General features: G+C 41.8%; 3 protein-coding genes across 6 annotated transcripts; all 3 read left to right on the plus strand.

The window, feature by feature from the left end:
- Positions 1-6,559: 6,559 nt before the first annotated feature.
- Positions 6,560-9,934, plus strand: LOC106586295 (uncharacterized). The gene is made up of 7 exons (XM_014173430.2): positions 6,560-6,722; positions 6,915-7,223; positions 7,425-7,685; positions 7,924-8,241; positions 8,354-8,659; positions 8,852-8,947; positions 9,295-9,934. Exons 1-7 carry the CDS (start codon positions 6,644-6,646, stop codon positions 9,351-9,353), a joined length of 1,428 nt encoding a protein of 475 aa, XP_014028905.1. The 5' UTR covers positions 6,560-6,643; the 3' UTR covers positions 9,354-9,934.
- A 931-nt stretch (positions 9,935-10,865) lies between these two features.
- On the plus strand, positions 10,866-15,381 carry LOC106586296 (uncharacterized). Its single transcript, XM_045707582.1, has 7 exons — positions 10,866-11,028; positions 12,310-12,633; positions 12,871-13,135; positions 13,300-13,599; positions 13,780-14,079; positions 14,272-14,367; positions 14,742-15,381. The coding sequence occupies exons 3-7, from the start codon at positions 13,087-13,089 to the stop codon at positions 14,798-14,800; spliced, it is 804 nt and encodes a 267-aa protein (XP_045563538.1). The 5' UTR covers positions 10,866-11,028; positions 12,310-12,633; positions 12,871-13,086; the 3' UTR covers positions 14,801-15,381.
- Positions 15,382-16,368: 987 nt separating this feature from the next.
- Positions 16,369-24,816, plus strand: LOC106586294 (uncharacterized). Of its 4 annotated transcripts, none has more exons than XM_014173428.2 (10): positions 16,369-16,534; positions 17,809-18,132; positions 18,370-18,633; positions 18,798-19,097; positions 19,278-19,577; positions 21,516-21,617; positions 21,736-21,810; positions 22,519-22,602; positions 22,694-22,725; positions 24,336-24,816. In XM_014173428.2, the coding sequence occupies exons 1-10, from the start codon at positions 16,396-16,398 to the stop codon at positions 24,369-24,371; spliced, it is 1,656 nt and encodes a 551-aa protein (XP_014028903.1). In that variant the 5' UTR covers positions 16,369-16,395; the 3' UTR covers positions 24,372-24,816. The 4 variants fall into 4 exon arrangements, 3 of the variants coding, with proteins under 3 accessions (XP_014028903.1, XP_045563537.1, XP_014028904.1); XM_045707581.1 differs by having other exon boundaries at positions 17,809-18,110; XM_014173429.2 differs by lacking the exon at positions 16,369-16,534 and adding an exon at positions 17,625-17,724.
- The last annotated feature ends 415 nt before the right edge of the window (positions 24,817-25,231 follow it).

A 25,231-nucleotide genomic window follows, 5' to 3' on the forward strand; every position in this document is an offset into this window, starting at 1 on the left:
CATCTCTAATATGCTGCAGTGCAGTTGAATCTGGCAGAGGAGAAAACTCACAACTCACTCTCGGATCTAAACCAGCTGTCAATTTGGAAATAACAGACAAAACAAAGTAATTTGAATTGAATTACATAATAAATGTTGCAATTACTCTATGACGGAGATGACCGTGGACTTCAGAGAAGTTAGATATTACTGCACGGACGGAACTAGAAGCACAAGCATTTCGCTACACTCACATTAACATCTGCTAACCATGTGTATGTGACCAATAAAATGTGATTTGATTTGATGACCCATATGTACTTGAGTCCCTTCGCTCATGTCCTATAATATATAGATGTCGGCATATTACAATTGAAAAGGTTTAATATTGCCAGTCAACAAATGGAAACATTGAAAATATACATATACATTTGACAGTAAAGTTCATACTGAGCCAAGAGAAAATGGTTGGTTTGCTCTGAGAGAAAGAATAAACTCCATGTTAAAAATGTTTTTTTTGTTTTTTTTTTAAAGAACAAAACAGTTGTCTTTCTACAGATCTACACAACCTACTCCACATTTTCAAAGTGAAGGAAAGTTATAAAAAATGTTCTTAATTAATACAAAAATTTAAAAACAAAGATGTCTAATTGCATACTTCTTCACACCCTAGAGTTAACACTTGATGGAATCACCTTAGGCAGCCATTACAGCTGTGAATCATTTTGAATAATATTCTAAAAACTTTGCACAACTTTTAGTGCAGGGATGGGCCCTCGGATCAATTTCCACAAAAAAAAACTCAGTCGGGGAATTCAGTCGGGGTCTCAACTTACTGTTGCAAGTTAGAATAGTAGAATACACACGGCGTAATTTCTCTTGTTATGTCAGTCACTGACAGTCAGTCAATTAGCCCATGACAGCTAACATTTTTTGATTGCTAAGTTAATTTAGCGGCCAGCTATTTAGCTTGTTATTATGGTTGAATTACTGGCTGGGGGGACAATATTGATTTTTGTTAGTCAGTCTCACTCAGATACTAACTGAAAACATTTCTCTCCACCTTATCGCAACATGTGTAGAATTGCAGAAAATTAGCTGCAAAACATCTAATTTTCCTCTCCTGGCAAAATGAGTAGAATTGCATGAAATTAGTTCTAAAATAGCTAAATCTTCTCTCCGCTGGATGTGGGTGCACAGATTTTTTGTGGCCCCCACCCCTTCAAACCTGCCCATCCATGTCTTAGGGCAACATACTGTATGTCCACTGATTTTGTTCAAATTGCTCAAGCTCAGTAAATTTGCTTGGGAATCATTGATGGACAGCAATGTTGAAACATTGTTTCTTATTTTCAAGCAAATTTAAGTCAGGACTGAAACTAGACCACTCAAGAACACTCAACACCTGTTATAAAACCATTCTGGTGTGTCTTTGGCAGAAAAATAAGTGTAATTGTCTCACTGAAAATAAACCTCTATCCCAGGGTTAGGTTTTCATAAGACTGAGGTTGTCACGGCTGTTCGAAGGATCGGACCAAAATGCAGCGTGTTCGTAGTCCACATATTTATTTATAGTGAAACTAAATGCAATACATGAAAATACTTGAATACACACAAAACAACAAACCGTGACGCAGAGAGGAAAACACACTATTCAAAAGATAATCACCCACAAAAAAACAGGAAGAAAAAACCCCCACTTAAATACGATCTCCGATCAGAGGCAACGAGGATCAGCTGACTCCAATTGGAGATCAACCCAAACAACCTCAACATAGAAACAGAAAAAACAGAACTCAAACATAGAAATAGAAAACATAGAAAACCCAAAACACCCCCTGTCACGCCCTGACCTACTCTACCATAGAAAATTACATCTTACTAGGGTCAGGACGTGACAGAGGTGGGTTTTCCTTTAATTTTTTACCTGGGTTTTGCTCCTTTGATATTTTTTTTTATCCTGACAAACTGTGGAGGCAGTATCATGTTATGGGTATGCTTGTCACCGGAAGGGACTGGGGAGTTTGTTAGGATCAAAAGAAATGTGAATGGAGCAAAGCCCAGGTAAAACCTTATAGGATAAGGTTGGTAGAATCTTATTCAAAATGATTCATAGCTGTAATGGGTACGAAAGGTGCTTCGATCCACCAAGTATTAACTCTGGGGTGTGACTGAAGACATATGCAATCAATACAGCCTCATTTTATGTTTCTTAGTAATTTGGAAAATGTTCTATAATTTTTCTTTCACTTTCAAAATGTGGAGTAGGTTGTGTAGATCAGTAGAAAACAATTATCCTTTTTAGATGTCATTTTACGGCAGCAAAATGTGTGCACGACTGTATGCTATCAAGCCAGTTGCAAACATAAAAATTGCAACATTATTGAAACGTGACTTTTTAAGTGAATAATTACTCTTAAGAACTCCCATCTGCAAAGTTTTAAGTGGACATAGACTTACCTTCTGTAGAAAGTCCATGATTATATCCCGATACCCACAAGAGCAGGATCTGTCCACCCTCTGTCTGAAAGAATCATTGATAGGGTGGTTTCTGACAACACCCAAAACCCTCAACATGCAACATCGGTGAAGGTGGCTTCAGCATAGAGAGAACATCCAAACGGGGTATCAATGCAGGAGAATCCTCAGAGATTCTCATTCCGGGGTTTCAAGCTAGACCACTGAAGCCAGCCAGTGGTGTTGAGGTGTGAGGTGTCGGAGGTGAGCGGTGACCCTGTGACCCTGGCCTGGATGAGGATGGAGGGGAGCAGGGGGCTGCTGGTCAAACAGGACATCCTGACAGAGAGTCATGCCAACAGGATGCTCAGTGTGACCCTGCCCAGCCTCCGTAGTGTGTGGTGTTCACAGAGGGCATGCTCAGAACAACAGCCTCCCTGACCCTCACAATGCCCGACGATATAGGTACGTAGCTCACAGACACTTTATGAGTAGAACATTCTGTATAAAATGTTTTGCCTAAAACATTATTACAAAGAATACATTTACAGGTGTCTATAGCCATAGTTCCTATAGCCATAGTTCTAGCCACATCATTTGTACCTTTTGGAAAAGTAGCCTCCATTGAATGCGAGGCACTGGTGTCAACCCGTCATATCACACATGTATCTCTCTCTCCCTCTCCCTCTCTCCCTCTCTCTCTCTCTCTCTCTCTCTCTCTCTCTCTGTGCCATTGACAGAGAGCAGTCTGTAGCCTGTGATCATTGTTGCCTGTTTTGGGTTGGTGTGTGCCATTGCTGTGATCCTGATGAGATTTGGTGTTTTCCACAGGAGGGAGATCAGTAGCCACACTGATTTCTAACTTCTACTGTGTTCCTAAATGTAATGCTATTCTATGTTAAGATGGACCTGTCTCAAGTAATGTTTTGTTTCTACCTTGAAGGTATGACAGACCTACCACTGACTGAGATGAGAGAGACAAAGGTATCTACAATACAGTATACTTGCACAAAAAACTAAACACATTTCCAATGGATGCAGTGACACTGGCATGTTAGATGTAACTCTGTTTTTATCTTCTTCATTTTTGTAACTGTCTGTTTAAGACCAAGACATACCTGAGCTCATCTATGAAAACAATCCCAACTCTAACATTTATGAAACACCCACTAAGAACACATCATAAGTGTGAGCCATTCATCATCACACACTTAAAAAAGCACATCTACAAAACACATTTTTCAAAACAAATCAAATCAAATTGTATTAGTCACACGCGCCGAATACAACAGCCTTACAGTGAAATGCTTACTTACGAGCCCCTAACCAACAGTGCATTTTCAAAGAAATACGGATAAGAATAAGAGATAAAAGTAACAAGTAATTAAAGAGCAGCAGTAAAAAATAACAGTATATACAGGGGGGTGCCGGTACAGAGTCAATGTGCGGGGGCACCGGTTAGTTGAGGAAGTATGTACATGTAGGTAGAGTTATTAAAGTGACTATGCATAGATGACAACAGAGAGTGGCAGTGGTGTGGAGGGGGGGGGGGGGCAATGCAAATAGTCTGGGTAGCCATTTGACTAGATGTTCAGGAGTCTTATGGCTTGGGGACCTAGACTTGGTGCTCCGGTACCGCTTGCCATGCGGTAGCAGAGAGAACAGTCTATAACTAGGGTGGCTGGAGTCTGACAATTTTTAGGGCCTTCCTCTGACACCGCCTGGTATAGAGGTCCTGGATGGCAGGAAGCTTGGCCCCAGTGATGTACTGGGCCGTTCGCACTACCCTCTGTAGTGCCTTGCGGTCGGAGGCCGAGCAGTTGCCATACCAAGCAGTGATGCAACCAGTCAGGATGCTCTCGATGGTGCAGCTGTAGAACCTTTTGAGGTTCTGAGGACCCATGCCAAATCTTTTCAGTCTCCTGAGGGGGAATAGGTTTTGTCGTGCCCGCTTCATGACTGTCTTGGTGTGCTTGGACCATGTTAGTTTGTTGGTGATGTGGACACCAAGGAACTTGAAGCTCTCAACCGGCTCCACTGCAGACACGTCAATGAGAATGGGGGTGTGCTCGGTCCTCTTTTCCTGTAGTCCACAATCATCTCCTTTGTCTTGATCACGTTGAGGGAGAGGTTGTTGTCCAGGTACCACATGCCCAGGTCTCTGACTTCCTCCCTATAGGCTGTCTCGTTGTTGTCGGTGATCAGGCCTACCACTGTTGTGTCGTCGTCAAATTTAACGATGGTGTTGGAGTAGTGCCTGGCCGTGGGGCTGAGCACGCACCCCCGTGTTGAGCACGCACCCCCGGGGCGGCCCGTCAGGAAGTCCAGGATCCAGTTGCAGTGGGAGGTGTTTAGTCCCAGGGTCCTTAGCTTAGTGATGAGCTTTGAGGGCACTATGGTGTTGAACGCTGAGCTGTAGTCAATGAATAGCATTCTCACATAGGTGTTTCTTTTGTACAGGTGGAAAGGGCAGTGTGGAGTGCAATAGAGATTGCATCATCTGTGGATCTGTTGGGGCGGTATGCAAATAGGAGTTGGTCTAGGGTTTCTGGGATGATGGTGTTGATGTGAGCAATAACCAGCCTTTCAAGGCACTTCATGGCTACAGAAGTGAGTGCTACGGGTCGGTAGTCATGTAGGCAGGTTACCTCAGTGTTCTTGGGCACAGGCACTATGGTGGTCTGCTTAAAACATAAAAGTTGTAAAAATAATTATGCTGTCTACATTCAGTGACTGTGATGAATACGCTACTGAGTGGATGATCTTATACACTCTTGTCATGCTTATGCTTTGTACCATACCGATAAAAAACCAAGGAGGGGAGCTTTTTGGACAACTCCAGTGGTAGCAGAGAAAGTACATAGACATATACTATCAAAGGCTTTCAGCATTGGATTGTCTATCAAATACATTTAAGCTATGTATGTATTATGTTTATTATGCTAATCCTGCTTCATATAACAATTTTTCATTATAAACTTTCAGGAATCAAACAGTATCAAAACCCATGCAATTTGAGCCATGGCTCTAACTTCTATTTTTTATTTTACCTTTATTTAACTAGGCAAGTCAGTTAAGAACAAATTCTTATTTTCAATGACAGCCTAGGAACAGTGGGTTAACTGCCTTGTTCAGAGGCAGAACAACAGATTTGTACCTTGTCAGCTCAGGGATTCGACCGTGCAACATTTCGGTTACTGGTCCAATGCTCTAACCACAAGGCTACGCTGCCTCCATTTAAAGGCCCATTTAAAACAGCTGATGAAACTAACACTGTAAAAGTTTTTTTTTTTTAAATGGATAAGTTTTAATTCCTGAAAGTTTCTGGTTGAAAATACAATCTGCAAAGGACCTTTTAATCAGCGGGTTTGAATGGGCGGAAGTTTTGGTTTTCCATCATGACATCACCATGTGGTAAATTGGTTAATAGACCAATAACAAAGAGTTCCAAAACGATCTGCCAATAACAGCTGTTTCAGTTTTTCCCTTCCCATGCAGACCACTCCCAAAAAGTGTTTTGTGCCCCTTTTAATGGAAATCTATTACAGTAAAAATCAAAATTGTTATCCAGAAATGATTTAATATAAATGTTTAAAAAGCTGCATTGTGCCTTTAAAGCTAATGAACCTTAATGGACGTAACCCCATTATAACATTGCTATGCACTTCACTTTACCATACTGTACCATATGTTTTTAATGAATCACTGTATAGGTCTGGTGATATAGATCATGTTAAGTAAAATCGTTCCTAGTTTGAGTTGATTCTATTTCAATTCCAGTTCAATTCCAGTTCAAATTGTACCTTTTTCCCATGGTGTGTTTTTTGTTCAAGTTTTATTAACGTAATTGAGAATAAAACCACATACAATTTTCTGGGTCCATTCCATTACTGTAACTATACCTAAATTAGATTAGACTATAATTAAATTAGTTATCAGACAGCGCCTGGCTCGGCCATCCGACCATGGCATTCAATGGTCAAAATGGGTAACACAAATACCAACGGTTCAAATCAACTGAGAAAACCTTCACATTATCAGATCATGAGAACAAGTTGCTACAATGATGAATGCAATAGTGAGATGATGAGATGTAACTGAACAAGATAGCGGAAATTGTGCAAGCTGCTGTTTCAATGTAAGAATGTGCTATGCTCCTTCACTTTGTCTGGAGTTGTTTCTCAGATACTGGTGGAACCGGAGTTAAATGTCAGGTCAGGGTATGGACCACATTATGGTTATTCAGTGGTGGATCCTGTTATGCATATCAGGGAATTCTGCTGAGGGTGAGTTCAGTTTTTACTGTATGTATTTCATCATCATTATTTTGTTGCTCTGAACATCTTGTTTGTCCTTGATTTTTAAAACAAGGGGCTTTAAACCAGATTCACAATAAATAATCTGTGTATTTTGAAACTGTTATAGGGTGAATTGAAAATGTTATTTGACCAGATCTGTGTCTCATTGTCCACACACAGTGATGAAGAGGAGCATCTTCTTTATCTCTGGTCAGACAGAGAGTGTGCATCTGTCTGTGTCAGACCTGGCTCAACCTCACGAGTCAGAGTTCAGCTGGGAGTGGACCTCACATGATGGGAGATACTCAGAGATTCAAATAGCCAGAGCAATATCCTCTAGGCTAGTGGTTAGTCCACCTTTCACAGAGTACTTTTCTTGCAGCATAGACTATGACGTAACAGTGAAGCCGAAGTTTGAATGTGCAGGGGTGTTTTTGTTGGTAAGAACAAATGTCCCATTGGTTAAGATTGAGATCTTCGCCACAAAAAGTAAGTCAATTCTGTGTCTGTTTTGCACAGACAAGCCATCGTGAATCTTCCATAATGACAAAATAGCTTCCAATGATTAAATCGTTTCAAAAGCCAGCTTCCAGAAATAATTTCTTCACCGTAATTGTTCATTCACATTACTGTTTTAGTTTGGACAGTAAGTTTACATTGTAACCATTTTTAAATTCCATGTTTTTTCAGTTACACCTTCCTTTTGGCCTTCATTTCGTCTGAGTTCTGATGTGAGTGTTAGTTGCGAGGTGTCCAGCCTACCAGAAGGGGCCACACTGCAGTGGGAAAGAGAGGAAGGTCCCACTTCTAACACCACGCTGTCCTACAATAACACTGTCCATATGGTCATCCACAGTGTTCATCCGGACAGTCAGGGGGCATACTACTGCACTTTTAGACAGAATGGAACACTGTTATATAATGTCTCTAATGCTGTCAGAATTGAGGAAGGTACAAAATGTGTTCTTATCTAACTGAAATATCAAAACCTTTATGTGAAACCTGAATGTTTTCCTCTTGATCAGTAGTCATTGACAATCAATAATATTAGTCTCATTTTAAATGGATAAATGGTGATCACATTTGTTACATTTACAACAAAATGGACCCGTAATGCCATTTAGACTTTGGATTTAAATGAAATTAAACTTTCCCCTCTGACTGAACACCGCAATGGTTTTCTCCACAGTTTCGTCTGATGCCACTCTCACAATGTACAGAGAGAGCTCCAACAGCTCTCTGGTGACACTGCTTTGTATGACATCAGATAGGTACACCCATGCATTATGGTCCTGGACCCCACTATCTACAGCTAAAGACGTTCAGGTTGTGACAACTGCAATGTACGGATCCAATGACACATTTAATGAGAGATTTTCATACGGGGACTTCAATGGACACTACTTCCCTCTCTACTTCTCACCGGTGAAGTTTGAAGATTGTGGGAGGTTCAACTGCTATTTTGAAAACCTCCTAGTTGCCTCTATTAATGTGGTAACCCTAAAGGGTGAGCATTATCATTTTAAATATCCAAGGTGCATTTTTCAGAATAATCAATTTTACTTATATTTGAGAAAACAGATGACAGATCCCCAATGATCTCCAGATTTCCATTTCAGTCTCTGCAGTGCAGCCTAGTGGATTCCCCAGGAATCATCCGGTAGTGCTGAGGTGTGAGGTGTCAGAGGTGAGCGGTGACCCTGTGACCCTGGCCTGGATGAGGATGGAGGGGAGCAGGGGGCTGCTGGTCAAACAGGAGGTCCTGACAGAGAGTCACCCCAACAGGACGCTCAGTGTGACCCTGCCCAGCTTCCGTAGCGACCAGCTGCACTGGCAGTGTGCTGTGTTCACAGAGGGCATGCTCAGAGTAACAGCCTCCCTGACCCTCACACTCCCCACACAGACAACAATGTCTTCAATGACAGGTAACAACTTGTTATGATAGACTCTCTTCAATTTGACCTAATCTGTTCCAACCTATCTCAATCCATCCACATTTTTCCTCACTGGACCTCTGCTTTCTCCTGGCATAGGCCTAGTGTAACAAAATAAATAGGTTACCATGCTGGAGAGGTTCCTATGTTTAATATAATCTAACAGAAGTCTCTGTTTCTTAGGGATGGGCACCGAGACAGTGGTCAGAGGGGTGATTACAATGGCTGCCACCCTAGGAATTCTGGGACTTCTCGGGTTCTACTGTCGAAGACCAAACGGTAAGGAGACACTCCCTCTTGGATAGACTCTCCATAAAAAAAGACATCCAACCCAATCCCAAAGGAATGGGACATTGAGGCACTATCTAAAATGTCTGCCTTAGACAGTACCAATCTTTCTCTTTCATTTTGGACCGAGGCAGAGCTAGCCTTCACATGGGACGTGGATCCTTCTCTGCATTAGAGCGCTTTTAAAGTCTCCAAACATATGACCAACTTTGATTTTGATTTTGTAACATACATGATCACCTTTCAGAAGTACTGAGTGGAAAACTAGTGAATTAGTGTGTGTAAATGACATCATTGCATACTCTTCTGGTTGATGTGTTGTTGTGTCTTCCATCCAGGCACCCAGACACAGAGACAAAAGGAGGAACATGCTCAACTGGAGGAGACTAGTGTATAGCCTTGTTGCTAGCCTATGGCCTGTGGCTGTGTTGAAATATAGCTTTCCCACCCATGTCTGTACCAACCAGTGACGTCTTTCACACGGAATTACCACATGACACACTGTGTTCTGTCAAAAGGTCTGGCAATAGAAACTTCATTGGTGTTAAATTAATGTGTTAATCACCAACAACCTTCCCATCAAAGACTAATATTGAAAACATGACCATGTTATGATACTGTAAGCATCTTTCCAAAAGAATAATTTACACTGAGTGTACAAAACATTAGGAACACCTGCTCTTTCCATGACATAGACTGACCAGGTGAATCCAGGTGAAAGCTATGATCCCTTATTGATGTCACTTGTTAAATCCACTTCGAACAGTGTAGTTAAAGGGGAGGAGACAGGTTAAAGAAGGATTCTTGAGACAATTGACACGGATTGTGTACGTGTGGCATTCAGAGGGTCAATGGTCATGACTAAATAGTCATGTTTTTACACTCAGTGTATATTATTTAGTTCATCCTAGAAATGTACATTTCCATTCATCCTCAGTCTGTAATGTTTGTACACAATAAATGGTGATGTTAATACTAGTTTGGCAACAGTGTCTCAGCTTATTTTACCATCTGATTGTCCTGTATTAGAAAAGCTTTGAATTTTGAATGGACTGTTGTAAGATACTGACAATAATTGCAGTGCACAAACAAGGGCACTGCGTTCATCCACCACTGGCCTGCTGGCCCCCCTACCTCTGAGGAAGCACAGTTCCCGCTCAGCCCAGTCAAAACTGTTCGCTGCTCTGGCACCCCAATGGTGGAACAAGCTCCCTCACGACGCCAGGACAGCGGAGTCAATCACCACCTTCCGGAGACACCTGAAACCCCACCTCTTTAAGGAATACCTAGGATAGGATAAAGTAATCCTTCTAACCCCCCCCCTTAAAAGATTTAGATGCACTATTGTAAAGTGGTTGTTCCACTGGATATCATAAGGTGAATGCACCATTTTGTAAGTCGCTCTGGATAAGAGCGTCTGCTAAATGACTTAAATGTAATGTAAATGTAATAATGTAGCAAGTTCAGCTTTTTGGTTTTGAAAACCTTTGGTTGCATTTGGACATCATGGTCTATGGAATTTAAAAAAATGTACCAACTGTTATTTGCTTCAAAAGGAAAATGGCTTGTTTCCATATTAATTATAATATCTGTAACATCCTTGTAATAATACTACTTCTATTATTTTTAATTGCACAGCATTTACATTATATTCTGCTACATGTTGCTAAACTGTGACATGTTTGACTATTGTTTTGATCCCATTGATGCCTATTATGACGGTGGTGTGGCATTGATAATTTAACCCTTAATCCTACTCCTTAATCCCTGCATGCTACATACAGTATATGGCTGATACCAGTAAAGTGAGATTTTATGAAGTCCTATGTCCTCAGATTTGCACTCATTTTAAATTGCATCACGTGTAGTTTTGGAACTTCTTCTTTTCTTCAGTCATTTCCTGAACATATTTATCAGAGACGTCAGTAATGATATGAGTTGGCTACTGAGTAGAGAGGGGAACAGAACAGTAACATACAGCAACATGGGGAAGTACAGAGGCTCTATGGGTGTAACGTTGTTGTGGATCCTGCTGTGGATATCTAGATGCGGTCAGGGACTCTCAGCTGAACGTGAGTAACGTGTTTCTGGTTGAATTATTTGACATTAAAGAGTCACCATTTAAAGAGGTAATCTGTAGTTGCTACATCCATTTGGAGACCTTTAAATGAATGATATACACCAGCATAGCCGCGGGAAGTAGTTTGGGGTGGGATGCAGTAAAAAGAAATTTGCCAACAGGGGATGGGGAGGGGCTGAGAATGTTTTGTCAAGGTGGTTGCGTTTTTGTGTGAATTTTTAAGGATATTTTTATTCCGATTTTTCAGAGGGTGCTGCAGCAGCCTCAACACCCTTACCTCCCGCGGCTGTGTACACCCGGGATGGGAAACTGGTGGCCCGCCCCTTCTGAAGGCCCTCGGATCAATAAAAGAAGTACATAAAGAAATAAAAATGTTACTCAGTCGGGGTCTCAACCTACTGTTGCAAGTCAGAATAGTATAATACACAATGTGACATTTTTTAAATTTGGTTGTGCTTCAGCAGTTTTTCTCTGATGCAGTCACTGATTGTCAGTCAATTAGTCCATGTCAGCTAAACAATTTTTTTATTGGTAAGTTAGTCTAGCTGCTAGCTATCTAACTTAGTAATCATGGTCCAAATACCGTCCGGTGGGCCCCCGTTGATTTTGTTAGTCAGTCTCACTCAGATATCATATTAAAAACTGCAAACATTTCTCCTCACCCTATGGCAAAATGTGTAGAATTGCAGGAAATTAATAAAAAAATATCAACCTGTAGAATTGTACAAAATAAACTCTAAAACATTTTTTTTTCTCTCCGCTGTCAAGATGGGGTCTGCTGAAATGTTTTGCTCACTATGTGGTGGTGGGGGGGGGTTATGCGTATGTGGTTATGCAGACCTGCAAGGAATTTACGTCCCTTCAGGATGAGTTCAGTTTTTGTGGCTCCCACCCCCATCAAAGTTGCCCATCCTGATGTACACCCATTGATTCTTGAAGATTTGAACTGCCTTATGAGCTGAGTTCAGCTGTTGTACCCCACCAGTATCCCAAATATAAGTTGTAAACTATGTAAATATTAAAAACAGTTTTAGAAATATCTCCAGGCCCATCCCTCAGCTGTTTCCCAAATCAGTAGCAGGTTAACTGCTTTGTTGTTGTTCTATCAGCAGATTGCCCCTTTAAAGCATGACATACAACTATGATGAAGCTATTGAAGAGTCGTCTGAGAAAGAGAGTGAGAGAAAATGTGAGATTTGAACAGTGAATAATATTAATATAAAGATATTTTGCAGCTTTTTGTCCTATCGTTTTGATTATCTTCCCTCCACAGAATTGTCAAAGAAGATATTTTTCCTTAACAAGCCCAATGAAAGAGTCACTCTCCAAGTTTCCCCTGCAGTTCCGGAAGGGACAGCGCACCTATGGATGTGGACCTCACATGATGGCAGACACTCAAACACTTCAGTAGCCCAAATCACTTCATCCAGGAATAGAAATCCTTCATGGAACACACAGGCTCCTTTCTCAAAAGGAACAGGATATGATCTTTCTATCCAAACAAAATTTGAAAATGCTGGAGAGTTTGTGTTCATGCAAACCAAACCAGCTTCAGCTGTTCTGGCGAGATTTGAGGTGTTTAGTTTTGTGTTTAAAGGTATATTTATCATGTTCAGTTTCTCAATGTGTATAATTTGAATCATTTTAAATATCAATGTATATCGCCTCGTCAATATCAGAATTAGAGCCAAACTTTTGCTGTTGTAATCGTTTCATTATTGATTATCAAGCATTTTAGATTTGTAAAGATGTAAACCACTGATTTCCACTTTTCTGCTCGTTTCATCTACTTTTAACAAATTGAAGTAAAGTAATATATGTCTCCTTTTTGCAGAGACACCAAACTATAATGTTAATAAAGCGTATCTTGGATCTGATGTGAGTGTGCGATGCGAGGTGTCCAGCATACCAGATGGGGCCACACTTCAGTGGGAAAGAAAACGAGATTCCACTTCTAACACCACGTTGTTCTACAACAGAACGGCCCATATGATCATCCACACTGTCGATCAGAATTACCGGGGGATATTCAACTGCAATTTCAGACTGAATGGAGAATTGTTGTTTACAGGTTATATTTACACTGAATGTGCTAACAGGTAAGATTTATTAACATGAATGTAATACATTAATACATGAATTGACCAAATGTTAAATATTCAGGAATATGGTCCTCAATAATACAAAGAAAAGGGTGATACAATTGCACTATACAGGCCAACATTATCATCAGCATTTTCACTTTAATGTTTCTTTTTTCCAGACACATTTAATAAACCATTGATACATCTGTTTCGAGAGAGCAGCAACAGCAGTGAGGTGAAGTTGATCTGCAGGAATAGTGTCTCATACAGCAGAGCCGACTGGACCTTGAGCAGATCAACAACATCTGTTACTCTGACTTCATCGGACAAAGTCAAAAGTGACCGATTCTCATCTCCCCCATTCAACGGATATGATTTCCCACTGCATGTCTCACCAGTGACATTTGAGGATAGTGGAACGTTCGAATGTTTCTATGATCGCCAAAGATTCGGCATGATTAAACTCACAACCATTCGAGGTAACTTTGCTTTTGTCTTTGAGAGAGCAGACACTCTGTTCACACAGACTGTTGGTTACTATGACAACCATACACTTTTCATTTAATCATTGAATTTAATCAGCTGTTCAGTACATTGTTACAGTTACTGCTCTTTCAGTCAAAGTATAGTACAGTACTTGTTTCTGTTCTTTATCTTAGTATCTGAATCTGGAGGGCCCCCTGGTGGCCAGCCCGTGGTGCTGAGGTGTGAGGTGTCGGAGGTGAGCGGTGACCCTGTGACCCTGGCCTGGATGAGGATGGAGGGGAGCAGGGGGCTGCTGGTCAAACAGGACGTCCTGACAGAGAGTCACCCCAACAGGACGCTCAGTGTGACCCTGCCCAGCCTCCGTAGCAACCAGCTGCACTGGCAGTGTGCTGTATTCACAGAGGGCATGCTCAGAGCGACAGCCTCCCTGACCCTCACACTCCCCACACAGACAACAATGTCTTCAATGACAGGTAACAACTTGTTATGATAGACTCTCTTCAATTTGACCTAATCTGTTCCAACCTATCTCAATCCATCCACATTTTTCCTCACTGGACCTCTGCTTTCTCCTGGCATAGGCCTAGTGTAACAAAATAAATAGGTTACCATGCTGGAGAGGATCCTATGTTTAATATAATCTAACAGAAGTCTCTGTTTCTTAGGGATGGGCACCGAGACAGTGGTCAGAGGGGTGATTACAATGGCTGCCACCCTAGGAATTCTGGGACTTCTCGGGTTCTACTGTCGAAGACCAAACGGTAAGGAGACACTCCCTCTTGGATAGACTCTCCATAAAAAAAGACATCCAACCCAATCCCAAAGGAATGGGACATTGAGGCACTATCTAAAATGTCTGCCTTAGACAGTACCAATCTTTCTCTTTCATTTTGGACCGAGGCAGAGCTAGCCTTCACATGGGACGTGGATCCTTCTCTGCATTAGAGCGCTTTTAAAGTCTCCAAACATATGACCAACTTTGATTTTGTAGTGAACTAGAACTCAAATTAACATTATGAAGTAACATACATGATCACCTTTCAGAAGTACTGAGTGGAAAACTATTGAATTAGTGTGTGTAAATGACATCATTGCATACTCTTCTGGTTGATGTGTTGTTGTGTCTTCCATCCAGGCACCCAGACACAGAGACAAAAGGAGGAACCTGCTCAACTGGAGGAGACTAATGTATAGCCTTGTTGCTAGCCTATGGCCTGTGGCTGTGTTGAAATATAGCTTTCCCACCCATGTCTGTACCAACCCGTGACGTCTTTCACACGGAATTACCACATGACACACTGTGTTCTGTCAAAAGGTCTGGCAAAAGAAACTTCATTGGTGTTAAATTAATGTGTTAATCACCAACAACCTTCCCCTCAAAGACTAATATTGAAAACATGACCATGTTATGATACTGTAAGCATCTTTCCAAAAGAATAATTTACACTGAGTGTACAAAACATTAGGAACACCTGCTCTTTCCATGACATAGACTGACCAGGTGAATCCAGGGGAAAGCTATGATCCCTTATTGATGTCACTTGTTAAATCCACTTCGATCAGTGTAGTTAAAGGGGAGGAGACAGGTTAAAGAAGGATTCTTGAGACAATTGACACGGATTGTGTACGTGTGGCATTCAGAGGGTGAATGGTCATGACTAAATAGTAATGTTTTTACACTCAGTGTATATTATTTAGTTCATCCTAGAAATGTACATTTCCATTCATCCTCAGTCTGTAATGTTTGTACACAATAAATGGTGATGTTAATACTAGTTTGGCAACAGTGTCTCAGCTTATTTTACCATCTGATTGTCCTGTATTAGAAAAGCTTTGAATTTTGAAGGGACTGTTGTAAGAGACTGTGTCATGGTTGTCATATGATGGAGTGGACCAAAGTGCAGCGTGTGTATCGTTCCACATTTCATTATAACTGTGACACTCTGCAAGACATACTAATGACCAAAACAACAAACCGCGACAAAGCGGTGGAACATACACTTACTCAAAACAATCTCCCACAACTCCTAGTGGGAGAAACAACAACTTAAAAATGATCCCCAATTAGAGATAACGATGACCAGCTGCCTCTAATTGGCGATCATCCCAAAAAATACCAACTTAGAAATACAACAACTAGAACCCCACATAGAAATACATAAACTAGACAAACCCCCAACGTAGAAAAAAGAAACTAGAACCAACATAGACATAAATAAACTAGACAAAACCCTCTGTCACGCCCTGACCTACTCTACCATAGGAAAATAAAAGCTTTCTATGGTCAGGACGTGACAGACTGACTATAATGTAGCAAGTTCAGCTTTTTGGTTTTGAAAGCCTTTGGTTGCATTTGGACATCATGGTCTATGGAATTTCAAAAAATTCACCAACTGTTATTTGCTTCAAAAGGAAAATGTCTTGTTTCCATATTAATTATAATATCTGTAACATCCTTGTAATAATACTACTTCTATTATTTTTAATTGCACAGCATTTACATTATATTCTGCTACATGTTGCTAAACTGTGACATGTTTGACTATTGTTTTGATCCCATTGATGCCTATTATGACGGTGGGGTGGCATTGATAATTTAACCCTTAATCCTACTCCTTAATCCCTGCATGCTACATACAGTATATGGCTGATACCAGTAAAGTGAGATTTTATGAAGTCCTATGTCCTCAGACTTGCACTCATTTTAAATTGCATCACGTGTAGTTTTGGAACTTCTTCTTTTCTTCAGTCATTTCCTGAACATATTTATCAGAGACGTCAGTAATGATATGAGTTGGCTACTGAGTAGAGAGGGGAACAGAACAGTAACATACAGCAACATGGGGCAGTACAGAGGCTCTATGGGTGTAACGTTGTTGTGGATCCTGCTGTGGATATCTAGATGCGGTCAGGGACTCTCAGCTGAACGTGAGTAACGTGTTTCTGGTTGAATTATTTGACATTAAAGAGTCACCATTTAAAGAGGTAATCTGTAGTTGCTACATCCATTTGGAGACCTTTAAATGAATGATATACACCAGCATAGCCGCGGGAAGTAGTTTGGGGTGGGATGCAGTACATTTTGTTAGCCAACGGGGGATGGGGGAGGGGCTGAGAATGTTTTATCAAGGGGGTTGCATTTTTGTGTGAATTTTTAAGGATATTTTTATTCAGATTTTTCAGAGGGTGCTGCAGCAGCCTCAGCACCCTTACCTCCCACGGCTGTATACACCCGGGATGGGAAACTGGTGGCCCGCCCCTTCTGAAGGCCCTCGGATCAATTAAAGTAATACATTTAAAAAAGTAAAATAATTTACTCAGTCTGCATCTCAACCTACTGTTGCAAGTTAGAACAGTATAATGTACAATGTGACATTTATTAAATTTGGTTGTGCTTCAGCAGTTTTTCTCTGATGCAGTCACAGATTGTCAGTCAATTAGTCCATGTCAGCTAAACAATTTTTTTATTGGTAAGTTAGTCTAGCTGCTAGCTATCTAACTTAGTAATCATGGTCCAAATACCGTCCGGTGGGCCCCCGTTGATTTTGTTAGTCAGTCTCACTCAGATATCATATTAAAAACTGCAAACATTTCTCCTCACCCTATGGCAAAATGTGTAGAACTGCAGGGAATTAGTAAAACATTATCAACCTGTAGAATTGTACAACATTAACTCTAAAACATTTTTTTTTCTCTCCGCTGTCAAGATGGGGTCTGCTGAAATGTTTTTCTCACTATGTGGTGGCGGGGGGGATTATGCGTATGTGGTTATGCAGACCTGCAAGGAATTTACGTCCCTTCAGGATGAGTTTAGTTTTTGTGGCTCCCACCCCCATCAAAGTTGCCCATCCTGATGTACACCCATTGATTCTTGAAGATTTGAACTGCCTTATGAGCTGAGTTCAGCTGTTGTACCCCACCAGTATCCCAAATATAAGTTGTAAATATTAAAAACAGTTTTAGAAATATCTCCAGGCCCATCCCTCAGCTGTTTCCCAAATCAGTAGCAGGTTAACTGCTTTGTTGTTGTTCTATCAGCAGATTGCCCCTTTAAAGCATGACATACAATTATGATGAAGCTATTGAAGAGTCGTCTGAGAAAGAGAGTGAGAGAAAATGTGAGATTTGAACAGTGAATAATATTAATATAAAGATATTTTGCAGCTTTTTGTCCTATCGTTTTGATTATCTTCCCTCCACAGAATTGTCAAAGAAGATATTTTTCCTTAACAAGCCCAATGAAAGAGTCACTCTCCAAGTTTCCCCTGCAGTTCCGGAAGGGACAGCGCACCTATGGATGTGGACCTCACATGATGGCAGACACTCAAACACTTCAGTAGCCCAAATCACTTCATCCAGGAATAGAAATCCTTCATGGAACACACAGGCTCCTTTCTCAAAAGGAACAGGATATGATCTTTCTATCCAAACAAAATTTGAAAATGCTGGAGAGTTTGTGTTCATGCAAACCAAACCAGCTTCAGCTGTTCTGGCGAGATTTGAGGTGTTTAGTTTTGTGTTTAAAGGTATATTTATCATGTTCAGTTTCTCAATGTGTATAATTTGAATCATTTTAAATATCAATGTATATCGCCTCGTCAATATCAGAATTAGAGCCAAACTTTTGCTGTTGTAATCGTTTCATTATTGATTATCAAGCATTTTAGATTTGTAAAGATGTAAACCACTGATTTCCACTTTTCTGCTCGTTTCATCTACTTTTAACAAATTGAAGTAAAGTAATATATGTCTCCTTTTTGCAGAGACACCAAACTATAATGTTAATAAAGCGTATCTTGGATCTGATGTGAGTGTGCGATGCGAGGTGTCCAGCATACCAGATGGGGCCACACTTCAGTGGGAAAGAGATGGAGATTCCACTTCTAACACCACGTTGTTCTACAACAGAACGGCCCATATGATCATCCACACTGTCGATCAGAATTACTGGGGGAGATTCAACTGCAATTTCAGACTGAATGGAGAATTGTTGTTTACAGGTTATATTACACTGAATGTGCTAACAGGTAAGATTTATTAACATGAATGTAATACATTAATACATGAATTGACCAAATGTTAAATATTCAGGAATATGGTCCTCAATAATACAAAGAAAAGGGTGATACAATTGCACTATACAGGCCAACATTATCATCAGCATTTTCACTTTAATGTTTCTTTTTTCCAGACACATTTAATAAACCATTGATACATCTGTTTCGAGAGAGCAGCAACAGCAGTGAGGTGAAGTTGATCTGCAGGTATAGTTCCCCATACAGGAGAGCCGAATGGACCATGAGGAGATCAACAACATCTGTTACTCTGACTTCATCGGACAAAGTCAGAAGTGACCGATTCTCATCTCCCCCATTCAACGGATATGATTTCCCACTGCATGTCTCACCAGTGACATTTGAGGATAGTGGAACGTTCGAATGTTTCTATGATCGCCAAAGATTCGGCATGATTAAACTCACAACCATTCGAGGTAACTTTGCTTTTGTCTTTGAGAGAGCAGACACTCTGTTCACACAGACTGTTGGTTACTAGGACAACCATACACTTTTCATTTAATCATTTAATTTAATCAGCTGTTCAGTACATTGTTACAGTTACTGCTCTTTCAGTCAAAGTATAGTACAGTACTTTTTTCTGTTCTTTATCTTAGTATCTGAATCTGGAGGGCCCCCTGGTGGCCAGCCCGTGGTGGTGAGGTGTGAGGTGTCGGAGGTGAGCGGTGACCCTGTGACCCTGGCCTGGATGAGGATGGAGGGGAGCAGGTGGCTGCTGGTCAAACAGGAGGTCCTGACAAACAGTCACCCCAACAGGATGCTCAGTGTGACCCTGCCCAGCCTCCGTAGCGACCAGCTTCACTGGCAGTGTGTGGTGTTCACAGAGGGCATGCTCAGAGTAACAGCCTCCCTGACCCTCACACTCCCCACACAGACAACAATGTCTTCAATGACAGGTAACAACTTGTTTGCTGCACTTGCAGTCTGTGGTGTTCACAGGGGCATGCTCAGTGCAAGCATTCCCCTCAGATTCAGTGATTCTGCTGGAAGATCAGAGTTCATTACATCAACATTGACTTTGAAAGGTAACACATGTCTGTAGATTACATTAGATCACTCCATCTGAATGATTGGAATCTATTAAAGATTCAGTTAGATGACATCATCATAAACAACATACTGTACATCATACAAGTAACCAAATCAATGTCTCTGGATTGCCCTTGGGCCCCTGTTAATTTAAACTGTGATGAATTTAGAGTCTTAGTGTCACGTATACTCCCTCTCCGGCCTCTAGGTCATCAGGCTGCTGATTATCCCACACACCTGTCACCTTCGTCAAGCCCACCAGCTCCTCATGACACTCACCTGGACTCCATCACGTCCTTGATTATCTTCCCTATATCTGTCGTGGTGTTTGGGTTTTGTTTTTATTGTTTTGTTTATTTATTTATTAAAACACTCACTCCCTGTAATTGCTTCCCATCTCTCAGCGCCCTCGTTACAGAATAACACGTCACCTAAGGGAAGCATTTTTTTTGTGTCAATGTAAATGACACCGGGTCCGGGAGCCGCTACAGGCTCTCATGCCTCCGCCGGCTCGTCGGGCTCTCATTCCTCCGCCGGCTCGTCGGGCTCTCATTCCTCCGCCGGCTCGTCGGGCTCTCATTCCTCCGCCGGCTCGTCGGGCTCTCATGCCTCCGCCGGCTGGTCGGGCTCTCATTCCTCCGCCGGCTGGTCGGGCTCTCATGCCTCCGCCGGCTGGTCGGGCTCTCATTCCTCTGCCGGCTGGTCGGGCTCTCATTCCTCCGCCGGCTCGTCGGGCTCTCATTCCTCCGCCGGCTGGTCGGGCTCTCATTCCTCCGCCCGGCTCGTCGGGCTCTCATTCCTCCGCCGGCTCGTCGGGCTCTCATTCCTCCGCCCGGCTCGTCGGGCTCTCATTCCTCCGCCGGCTGGTCGGGCTCTCATTCCTCCGCCGGCTCGTCGGGCTCTCATTCCTCCGCCGGCTCGTCGGGCTCTCATTCCTCCGCCGGCTGGTCGGGCTCTCATTCCTCCGCCGGCTCGTCGGGCTCTCATTCCTCCGCCGGCTCGTCGGGCTCTCATTCCTCCGCCGGCTCGTCGGGCTCTCATTCCTCCGCCCGGCTCTTCGGGCTCTCATTCCTCCGCCGGCTCGTCGGGCTCTCATTCCTCCGCCCGGCTCGTCGGGCTCTCATTCCTCCGCCGGCTAGTCGGGCTCTCATTCCTCCGCCGGCTCGTCGGGCTCTCATTCCTCCGCCGGCTCGTCGGGCTCTCATTCCTCCGCCGGCTCGTCGGGCTCTCATTCCTCCGCCGGCTCGTCGGGCTCTCATTCCTCCGCCGGCTCGTCGGGCTCTCATTCCTCCGCCGGCTGGTCGGGCTCTCATGCCTCCGCCGGATCGCCTGGCTCTCACGCCCCCAGCCGGATCGCCAGGTTTCCGCGCTTCAGACGGCATGACCGGTTCGCTCCTGATCCCCGGGTTCATCCCCTTTGTCGGCGTCAGGGAGGGGGTACTGTCACGTATATTCCCTCTCCGGCCTCTAGGTCATCAGACTGCTGATCCTGTCACCATCGTCAAGTGCACCAGCGCCTCATGACTCTCACCTGGACTCCATCACCTCCTTGATTATCTTCCCTATATCTGTCACTCCCCTTGGTTCTTTCCTCAGGTGTTATTGACTGTTTCATGTCGGTGTGTTTGTGTTTTGTGTTTTTTGTGTTTATTTAATAAAAAACTCACTCCTTGTACTTGCTTCCCGACTCTCAGCACACTCGTTACACTTAGCAAATGGCGTCAGCTGTGTAGTAAGTACTCAGGTATCATATCCCAGCATGTTCTCTCTCATACTCTTTGTTCATGTCTTTTTGGTTACCACAGATAACCATCTGCAGACTGTGGTCATTGTGGCCTGCATTGCTATGGCTGTTGCTGGGGTCCTGGTTGGTGCTCTGGTGTTCTACCTGAAGAGGAAGAAGACAGGTAAAATACACTGATAATGACCACATTGCTGATCAAACTTGTTGGATTGCTACATCTTAAATTTAGGCCTATTTCAACAGTTGTGTGAACGTTTTTGCAATGATCGCTTTTTTCAAAGCTGTGACGAACCTACCACTGACCCAGAAGAATGACCCAGTCTACGATAACACCACAGATTCACGAAGAGTCCAAGGTATACACTTCTCCACTTTGGGTCTAATATGATGTACAATATAGATATGGCAGTGGAGACTCCTCAGAGGAAGAATGGGTGGACCATCCACTATTATTTATAGTGAAACATTAAAGTTATCCTTTTTGGATAAAATTATACAAAAAATATTCTCATCACCAAATAACTGATTTAAACACACTGTTTTGCAATGGTCTACAGTAGCCTCAACAGTACTCTGTAGGGTCACACCATGTTGTAGCCGGAGTACAGTTATCTTACATCGACTTCAATATAAAACCTAGGAGGCTCATGGTTCTCACCCCCTTCCATAGTCTTCCACAGTAATTATGACGCCTTCCGGAGGACGTCGTCCAACCTCAGAGCGCTTGCATCATTAACTAACATGTTGTCCATCCAATCAAAATATCAGAATGAATCTAATACTGAAAGCAGAAGCTACCGCCAGCTAGCACTGCAGTGCATAAAGCGTGGTGAGTAGTTGACTCATTGAGAGAGAAGACAATATTTGAACAGTTTATTTGCATGAAATTCACTGAGGATGGTCCTCCCCTTCCTCCTCTGAGGAGCCTCCACTGGTACAGTAAGGAGGAAGTAGAGATGACTTTCAAGATGACATTCGGAATGTTCCACAGTGCCAACCGATATAGGAAGTTACACAAAAGTTACAACTGTGTTAACATTTTGGCAAAAATGTTTTACAACCAGAGAGCCAGAAGGGTCAAACAGGTGAAGATGAGAATGAGGAAGTTCATTACTCTGAATTTGCTTTGGGTGAACCCAGGCTTGTCGGTGAGTAGTGTGTGTGTGTGGAAAAACAGAATGGTTTGTTGAATGTAACTTGTGTAGATGAAGCGTAACTATATGATTTTCCTTTTTTCAGATCCCAACAGAGTCACAGCAGGGTCAAATCAGGTAAGAATAGCACTTTATTAAAATGATCATTTTGTTATTTATATACAGTACCAGTCAAGGGTTTTTATTGTTAATATTTTCTACATTGTAGAATAATAGTGAAGACTGCAAAACTATGAAATAACACATGGAATCATGTAGTAACCAAAAAAGTGTTAAACAAATAGAAAAATATTTGAGATTCTTCAAAGTAACCACCCTTTTCCTTGACAGCTTTGCACACTCTTGGCATTCTCTCAACCAACTTCATGAGGTAGTCACCTGGAATGCATTTCAATTAATGTGTGTGCCTTAAGTTAATTTGTAGAATTTCTTTCCTTCTAAATGTGTTTCATTCAATCAGTTGTGTTGTGACAAGGTATGGGGTGGTATACGGAAGATCCATATTATGGCAAGAACAACTCAAATAAGCAAAGAGAAATGACAGTCGATCATTACTTTAAGACAATGCGGAACATTTCAAGAACTTTTAAAGTTTCTTCAAGTGCAGTCACAAACCTTCATGCGCTATGATGAAACTGTCTCTCATGAGGACCGCCACAGGAAGGAAGACCCAGAATTACCTCTGCTGCAGAGGATAAGTTCATTAGAGTTACCAGCCACAGAAATTGCAGCCCAAATAAAAGCTTCACAGAGTTCAAGTAACAGACACATCACAACATCAACTGTTCAGAGGAGACTGCGTGAATCAGGCCTTCGTGGTCTAATTAATGCAAAGAAACCACTACTAAAGGACACCAATAAGAAGAGACTTGCTTGGGCCAAGAAACACGAGCATGGACATTAGACTGGTGGAAATCTGTCCTTTGGTCTGAGTCTAAAGTTGAGATTTTTGGTTCCAACCGCCATCACTTTGTGAGACGCAGAGTAGGTGAACGAATGATCTCCGCATGTGTGGTTCCCACCGTGAAGCATGGAGGTGTGATAGTGTAGGGGTGCTTTGCTGGTGATACTGTCAGTGATTTATTTAGAATTCAAGTCACACTTAACCAGCATGGCTACCACAGCATTCTGCAGCGATACGCCATCCCATCTGGTTTGGGCTTAGTGGGACTATCATTTGTTTTTCAACAGGACAATGACCCAACACACCTCCAAGCTGTGTAAGGGCTATTTGACCAAGAAGGAGAGTGATGGAGTGCTGCATCAGATGACCTTGCCTCCACAATCACCCAACCTCAACCCAATTGAGATGGTTTAGGATGAGTTGGACCGCAGAGTGAAGGAAAAGCGGCTAACAAGTGCTCGGCATATGTGGGAACTCCTTCAAGACTGTTGGTGACGCTGTTTGAGAAAATGCCAATAGTGTGCAAAGCTGTCATCAATGTAAAGGGTGGCTACTTTGAAGAATCTAAAATCTAAAATATATTTTGATTTGTTCAACACTTTTTTGGTTACTACATGATACTATATGTGTTAATTTGATGTCTTCGCTAATATTCTACAATGTAGAAAATAGTAAAAGTAAAGAAACCCTTGAATGAGTTGGTGTGTCAACTTTTGACTGGTACTGCATATATATATATATATATATATAGTTACTATTTGTAATATCTGTCTAAATGTAGTGTGCTTGTTTTTTTAACTGGTGTTCATGTCCATACATACAGGAAAGTGCTGTGATCTATTCAACTCTCAACATATAAGGAAACATGTATTTTAGATGGATAAAATGACCTATGTTAAATCAAGATTGTGTTCCACATTTTAACAATTACTTAATGTGTATTAGTCTACAGAGAAAATTATACCACAATACTGATTGCTTTTGAAATTATGCCAGTTACCTTTTATTTTAAACCTATGAGATTTGTTCAATTAGTTTATTATACTGCTTTTGATTCATGTGTTTAATGATACAGTAATATATGCTTACTAAGACTGCTGTGTAAATACAGCAGCTAGCCCAATTGGAAGGTTTAAATTGTAGGAAGGCAATTTTGGTCTGAAATATTTTGATGGTTGTAACCTACATTGCAGCCATGGATGCAAATAATAGTTTTATATATTTGTAGTCTTTCATGCATGTGCATTTTGTATGTTTCGATATATAACATTCGATATATGTTTAAATAAAAATGCTTTTCATCATTTGATGTCTACTTATTGCATAGCTGAGTGGAGTTGGGTATGTTACCAGTAGATGGCACTGTTGGAAAGAAAATGTTTATTTGCAAGAATACATTACATGAGGTTTGAGAGGAGAATAATTCATTTCTTTCAGCCCTCTTTCCTTCTCCTTTGCTATTGCTAGTTCCTTTAGGGATTGCAGTGAAAAAGTAGTAATTCAATGCTTTTCTCTCCCAAAGGTATGTAGGCACACTAAATGCAATGAATAGACTGCACATCCAGAAGGAATGTCTTTATGCACAGACAGGTGCAGAGTAGCACCAAAATCCCTCCTGCTTTGTGCAGAGGTGTGTGTGTGTGTGTGTGTGTGTGTGTGTGTACGCAGACACACACACATGCTCGCTTATGTGAGCATGCTTGTGTGTGTGTGCATTTG

This window comes from Salmo salar, chromosome ssa25, assembly GCF_905237065.1.
Source record: "Salmo salar chromosome ssa25, Ssal_v3.1, whole genome shotgun sequence".
In the NCBI taxonomy this organism is placed as follows: Eukaryota; Metazoa; Chordata; class Actinopteri; order Salmoniformes; family Salmonidae; genus Salmo; species Salmo salar.